This window comes from Arachis duranensis, chromosome 9 (genome assembly GCF_000817695.3).
Source record: "Arachis duranensis cultivar V14167 chromosome 9, aradu.V14167.gnm2.J7QH, whole genome shotgun sequence".
In the NCBI taxonomy this organism is placed as follows: domain Eukaryota; kingdom Viridiplantae; phylum Streptophyta; class Magnoliopsida; order Fabales; family Fabaceae; genus Arachis; species Arachis duranensis.
The window spans coordinates 17,818,689-17,826,370 of NC_029780.3; the positions used below are offsets into that span (position 1 = coordinate 17,818,689).

General features: G+C 42.0%; 1 protein-coding gene across 1 annotated transcript; it reads right to left on the minus strand.

The window, feature by feature from the left end:
* Positions 1-2,531: 2,531 nt before the first annotated feature.
* LOC107464930 (uncharacterized) lies at positions 2,532-5,035 on the minus strand. Its single transcript, XM_016083898.1, has 2 exons — positions 4,423-5,035; positions 2,532-4,342 (listed from the first exon to the last, which is right to left on the minus strand). The coding sequence occupies exons 1-2, from the start codon at positions 5,033-5,035 to the stop codon at positions 2,532-2,534; spliced, it is 2,424 nt and encodes an 807-aa protein (XP_015939384.1).
* Between the last annotated feature and the right edge of the window lie 2,647 nt (positions 5,036-7,682).

A 7,682-nucleotide genomic window follows, 5' to 3' on the forward strand; every position in this document is an offset into this window, starting at 1 on the left:
TATACTAATAAATATATGGTTTATGGTTTTAATAAATATATGCATAAACTTTTTGAAATATACGTTAATGATTTTAATAAATAAAATATTAAAATAAATAAATATGTTAATATTTGTTTATTAAAAAATTTATATTTATAATTTATCTAATAAATATATTTTTGTTAATGCAGCCTAACAGGAATTTGTTGGTGCGTAAACTGGATCCGCCACAGACGTGGAACCCGATGGTGGAAAATTACTTACGCGCCACGGGATTCTACCACGTATCGAGGATTGGGGTGATAAGAGGATTTCACCCCTTACTAGATGCTTTGGTTGAAAGGTGGAGGCCGGAGAGTCACACTTTTGTGTTGCCGGTGGGTGAGGTTACAGTGACATTGGAAGATGTCGCACATATATTTGGCTTACCAATCGATGGAGAACCTGTGAGTGGATGGATTGACAGTAGTAGTGACTTCGTTCAAAGTCAGAGCATGGCAGTATTTGGACGTGAACCAGTAGTCAGTGGTAATTCGAAATCCTATATAAAGCTTGGTTGGGTTCGACGTATCAGAGATGCGGAGCCGTTGGACACTGAAGAGTCCATAAAGAGATACGTCAGATGCCAGATTTTCTGTTTGTTAGGGTCGACCCTATTCACAGATAAGTCGACCGCATACGCCCACGCGAAGTATCTACCGTTGCTTCGCGATTTCGAGCGGATCCATACGTATAGTTGGGGGTCAGCATGTCTTGCACATCTTTACAGAGCATTGTGCCGTGCGTCACGATATGATACGAAGGAGATAGATGGCCCTCTTAATCTGTTGTTTGTTTGGGCATGGGAGCGAATGCCGTATCTTGCGCCGGTACCGAGGCATACCTTCCACCTGCTGAGATACCAGTTGCCATGAGGTAAATATTTATGGTTCTTGTCGGAGATTATATTCGCTATGCATATTCCATTTAGGTTACTTATATCAATTTTTTCAACGTATGATGTATCAGGTGGAGCCATTCGGAACGGACCACATCGTGGTTAGCGAAGACCGTAGTGAATTTTAGGATTGATATAGACTACATGCAGGAGGTAAATATTTATGGTTCTTGTGATTCCTATTTCCAAACATTAATGTTAGGGTTATGACGTACGAATTATATGTGACAGTTTGAGTGGCGGCCGTACGAAGGAATGATCATACCCGGTGAGTTACATGGACATCTTGATGTGTGTGATACCGTTGCTCCGTTGTTGTCGTTCGAATGTATCGAATGGCACCCTGCGGACCGAGTGATGCGCCAGTTTGGATTCGCACAGCCTCCCCCGCAAGGAGCAAGGGACATTCCACTGGACCAGCATTGCCTTGCTCTTCGCGGAGTGCAGCAGCATGACTGGACAGTTTTGCATGGGCCATGGATAGTGGAGTGGGGCAACAGGCGAAACACTCGACTGCGGGATCTGCACCCCCTTCCGACCTGGGACTTTATACCGAGCAGGGAGTATCGGGATTGGTATGTGCGCTCGTTCGGACATATGCTGAGATTGTCGGATTATGTTCCTCAGGACCCAGCTGCACCTCAGCCACCTGCACCTCAGCCACCTGCACCTCAGCATGCAGTGTTTGAGCCATTTCCTTATTATGTACCACAGCCACCGGACCAGAGTCATGGTAGCCATCACAGTCAGGGAAGCCACCCGGGCCAGTCTCAGCACTCTCAGCACTCTCAGCACTCTCACCACTCTCAGCCCATACTGACGATTCCAGACGGTGATGATTGGTTTGACTTCTCCACCGGCAGTCACGGAGATCAGCAACAACAGAATTGGGCCAACGCTAGTTTGGGTGGTTGGTCAGATTTTAGTGCTATGCATTCACCGTCAGGGTCGGCTGATCCACATGGGGCATCAGTCGGTCCGACGCATGGTTTGCGGGGTCATGCTTCCGAGCACTCGTCAGTGGGTGCGTCGTGTGATAGTGGAGTCCTTCGGCGGACATACACAGTAGTTGATGAGTACTACCCCGGTGCATCCGCTCCAGCATGGATAGGAGGGTCGGCCCCTCCGGCAGAGGCAGGTGGGTCGGCTACTCCGGCAGAGGCAGGTGGGTCAGTCGCTCCAGGTGTAGATGACCGGGATCCGGGGCACCCATATGACCTACGGACGGAGCGAAATCCGCCTGATAGGTATACTCCATCGCGGCCAGGTCAGGGCATGATGGGTAAAGCACTGCACTGGATGGCTCGTAAGAAGTGAGCATTCGGTTGGGTTTTTTAGATTTATTCCTAAGGTTTAATGTAATTCATATTTAATGTTCTGTATGTTAACCGATGTAATTCGTATTTAATGTTCTGTATGTTAACCGATGTAATTCATATTTATCTTTCGTATATTTGCTTCACAAAGGCAGTAAATGTTTACATTAACTTGTTGTTAAACATCAATGGATAATCTCAGATTTGAAAATACAAAAATGACTTACGACTAATATAAAAAAAACTCAATTGACAAATTGCAAATTTAAAGATACAAACACGAAGGAAATAAAACCCTAAACTCCCGCACCACTCGGTCCAGCACGCTGAGGACATCGACTCCGACTATGACCCTGAGCACCACAGAGACGACATATCCGAGGACCACGCATGTCGCGTGAGTCCATTTCGTTCAAGTATCTGGTCAATTTCGGGCGACCCTTCGACGTTCGCCTCAGGACAGGATTAGCGACCAATGTGGGTCCCTCATAATCAGGGCATGTCTCGGCATCACCTAACGGTGTGAACTCAAATCTATATACCTTACGGATCTCTGTCATCTTGTACACATCATGCACATACAGCTGCCAATCGAGACGCTGGTTAGCACAGCAAGCAATAACATGGTGACATGGTATTCTTTCCACCTGAAAGTGCCCACAGTCACACCTCCGTCGCGCAAGATCAACGACTAACACCTTTCCGCTAGTCATTTCACGCACCTCAAATACCTCATTCCGTCTGTCAAAACGGTGCACAACTATATTCCCAGCCTGATGTATATTTGCCTCAATCCGCTGTTTTGCAAATGCGGAATAGGTAAATCCAGCACGCTTGCGTTCGTGACTCTCGGCACTCTTCCGCGTAAAAAGTTCATTTAGTCGATAATATGTTGCTCGGACTAGTGCCAACACAGGTAGATTACGGGCACCCTTTAACACTGAGTTAATGCACTCGACAAGGTTCATCGTCATATGGCCCCATCGATGTCCCTCGTCGAACGCCAATACCCAATGTCTAAGTCCGATGTCGTCGCACCACCTGGCATATGCCTCGCCTCGCTCTTCCAACCTTTTATAGTTGATGTTATACTCCTCCACCGTTCTTGAATACCCGATGTTGACCACAAGCTTTTGCAAGTGAGGGACTTTGAATGCTCGTAGAAAGTTGCTGCCGATGTGCCTTATACAAAACATCCACCATGCTCTTGGAGGTTGCCAGTCACCTCCGGAACGATTCACTGCTGCCCGAATTGACTCATGCCGGTCTGAGATCATTCCCACACCATCTTTTCTTACAGCATGCATTCGCAGATTCCTAAGAAAGAAGTGCCACGCGTCGGCTGTCTCCCCTTCCACCAAGGCAAAAGCGATAGGCAGAATATTCTGGTTCCCGTCTTGTGCAACAACGACCAGAAGTGTACCTTTGTACTTGCCATATAGGTGTGTGCCATCAACCTGAACTAGGGGCTTACAATGCCTAAATGCCCGAATACATGGATTGAAACTCCAGAATACGCGATGAAGTATTTTTACCCCTTGCGCCTCCTCATTCCCGTTGAACAGCGGTCGTGTTTCTATTTGAACAACTGACCCAGGCATCTTCTGAACTATAACCGAGAGCCACCATGGCAAGGCTTGGTAACTCTCCTCCCAATCACCGAAAACCTTTGCTATGGACTTCTGCTTTGCCAACCAAGCCTTTCGGTAACTGATGGTGTAGTTGAACCTTGACTGGACTTCGGCTATTATAGATTTCACCTTGATGGACGGGTCAGTCTCGACCAATGGCCTTATAGCCTCAGCAACTGTATCCGAGTCCAACTTCGAATGATCCTGTGAAATCACTCCCATTGAGCACGTGTGCCGACCGTTGTATCTGCGTATCTCCCAACAACCTTTTTTCCTTATCAAGCTGGCTCGGATAAGCCAATCGCACCCACGCGCATACATCTTGCACTTTGCATAGAACGTCTGTGGCTCAGACTCATACACGTCGTAGTCAACTCCTCTAGCGATAGTGTAACTTCTAATTGCTGCCACGACCGTCTTTCTAGAACTGTATTCCATTCCAATCCGGAACTCTCCATCCTCAGGATTAGCAACGCCTACAGAAAGTAGAAATCATCGTTTACTAATCAATCCAATGCATAAATTAACAACAACGTATTATTTAATCATCACGCACCTATGTTTGAATATTCCGGAAACTCCGGTGCATGCATGGCGTCGAGATCCACCTCACGCATAAAACGTGGCACGTTCATCGGTTGACTGGTCGAAGGATGAACCACTACATTCTCCGCTGCTGTCTCAACTCCCACATCACCATCCTCATCCCCATCTCCGGCTTCATAAGTGGCTTCGAAGTTCTCGTCACTGTCACTATTCATTCCCTCATACACTGCATTTCTATCATCCGCCACCTCTAAATCATTTTGAGTCCCTTCCGCCTCTACGGTTTTAAACTCAACATACAGCTCAATCTGTGGCTGTCGCATCTGAGTCTGCCAGTGAATTTGAAACATATTCTGCATACTCACTTCGTCTGTGATTGGCATGGTATCAAACTGTATTAAACCACCAAAAACTATAACCGAATTCTGGTACAGAATTCTGCTCACTCTCATTAACGTACTGTTCTCCATGCTTTGACAGAGACCATTCTGAAGCTCTATTAATGTCATGGTGCATGGAACCACAAACGAAAACGGATTTTGGCACACAAACCTCACTCCCTCATGAGTATTACGTATTATCTCACCGTTGCGATACACCACCAAATTTGTGGTACCCTCCATTAAGCTTCAAAAACACTCAAAAAACACTCATACACTCTTACTCAGAATGAAAATGAACCGGAGCACTGCCTTATATAGAGGAGAGCTTTCACCACGCCCCCCACGTAATGATTGTCTCAGCCAATCACAGCTTGCCACGTGTCAAAACGCCCCCGCGTGCTGACTTATCATGCCCCCACGTGATACATCCACGTCAGCACGCCCCCCCGTGCGCCTCAGCACGCCTCCCACGTGCTGCTCGAAACAACCAACCACCTTCGGCCACGTCAGCACGCCCCCCCGCGTAATACCCTCTTCCTCCAACCACATGCTGCCACGTCAATTTTACGCCCTCCACGTGTAGCCTGCACCACGCCCCCTGCGTGTTGGCCTTCACCCCAAACGTCCACCTAGACGTAAAACACAGTTTTCCTCCATAAACAACGAAAACACCACCTTGAAAACCATATTTAAATTCTTGAGCCTCTAATTGTAGCCTATAAATGAAGAAAAATATTTGCTTTCATCTTGTTTTTGTTTCTTACCTTGCACCCTTTTATTCTCATTTTACATTGAAACAAAAATCTCAAATAAAGAAGCAAAATACTAGGAATAGAAGAGAAAATGCAGAGACTTAAAATGAAACATGTAACTTAAAATACAAAAATTGAAAATATAAAAATAAAAACAGAAAAAATTGGAACTCACCTTGATACAGAAAGTAAAATACAGAATCAAACAAGAAAAAGGAGAATCGCACCGCACCAAAAGGAGAGAAAAGAAAAATTACTCTGCGCCAGAGAGAGAGAGAGAGGGGGGGATAGTTTTGACATGTGGGTGAGAGTGGAGTGGGTGCATGTTATAAAGTGAGAGTAGAGTTTGTTTTTAAATTTTATATACTTCTTTTCTTTAATCAACTGTTTCAAACTTTAGTACTTTTTTGTATTCTCAATTAAGTATTTTTTTTTCAGTTATATTTTTAAATTAATTGATAAGAGAAAATAAATTAGTACAATATTTAGAAAGATTTATTAAAATCAAGAGTAATTTTTCAACTTAGTTTTTAAAATTAATATTCAAATTGACATCTAAAATTTGATTTAATTTAGATCTCAAAATTTATATTAGCAACTTGTATTAGTCCGTAAGCTGATTTCCATTAATATTGTGTTGATTTTGTACATTAACTTACTACAATTTTGAATTCTTGACTTAGTTTTATGTGACTAAGATCTACTACAAAATTTAGAAGCTTAATTATCTTTCCAGCATTTTCATAACGATCATGAAGACGATAATAACAAGTTCAATTTGTAAAATTTGAAAGCTCTAAAGCAGCTGTCAAATTTTTAAAACTCTAACAAATTTCGAGCATATAAAATTTAAACAAAATATTTAAATCACGACAAATTAACATATCAAATCAATACACCATAACAGAGGGCGCACTACAAGAAAAAGCAATATTTGTAACAAAAAAATTGTTGTAAAAAATCGAAATTTTGAGATAAAAAAATTTGTAACAAAAAAAAGGGCCGTTGCAGTATGTCCCGTTACAAAAAGTTTTTGTAATAAAAAATGAAACTGTTACAATTTAAAGTAATATTTTGTAACAAAATTTTCTGATACAAAAAACCACAAGTCGTTACAAAAGTGTTAACAAATTTTGTTCTTTAAAATATTTTTGGTGACAATATATTTTTTCTATCATAAAATTTTGTTACAAAATGTAACTTGATTTTGTAACTTTTTTTTAGTTACAAAATACTATTTTTTTGTAATATTTTTTTTAATACAAATTACATGCACCAAATTATATTATTTTTTTAATTAATTAATATATTAACTAATTTACTCAACAAGTCAACATTTATATAATATATAATAATATAAATAGTTTAAATATCTTTCATTTAACTAAGATTATTTTATAAATCTTCAATATATAAAGTTTAAAGTACAAACTATTAAGACACATTGAAGAACCGTAATGAACTAGATAGATATATAGGACAAGAAAAACAAGAAATTATAAATCTTCAAAATATAAACTACAAATTACAAACTCTATCTTGTTCATTGGTGGACGAAATTGTGATCACTACAACTTCGCACAACTAACCAGCAAGTGTACTGGGTCGTCCAAGTAATAAACCTTACGCGAGTAAGGGTCGATCCCACAGAGATTGTTGGTATGAAGCAAGCTATGGTCACCTTGTAAATCTTAGTCAGGCAGACTCAAATGGTTATGGATGATGAATAAAACATAAAGATAAAGATAGAGATACTTATGCAATTCATTGGTGGGAATTTCAGATAAGTGTATGGAGATGCTGTGTTCCTTCCGTCTCTCTGCTTTCCTACTGTCTTCATCCAATCCTTCTTACTCCTTTCCATGGCAAGCTGTATGCAAGGGTTTCATTGTTGTCAGCGGCTACCTCCCATCCTCTCAGTGGAAATGTTCAACGCACCCTGTCACGGCACGGCTAATCATCTGTCGGTTCTCAATCAGGTTGGAATAGAATCCAGTGATTCTTTTGCATCTGTCACTAACGCCCCGCCCTCAGGACTTTGAAGCACGTCACAGTCATTCAATCATTGAATCCTACTCAGAATACCACAGACAAGGTTAGACCTTCCGGATTCTCTTGAATGCCGCCATCAGTTC

Coding starts and splice junctions, on each gene's coding strand:
- LOC107464930 (XM_016083898.1), bottom strand. CDS start 5,035: ATGGAGGGTACCACAAATTTGGTGGTGTATCGCAACGGTGAGATAATA. Junction 4,343..4,422: donor TCCGGAATATTCAAACATAG/GTGCGTGATGAT, acceptor TACTTTCTGTAG/GCGTTGCTAATCCTGAGGAT.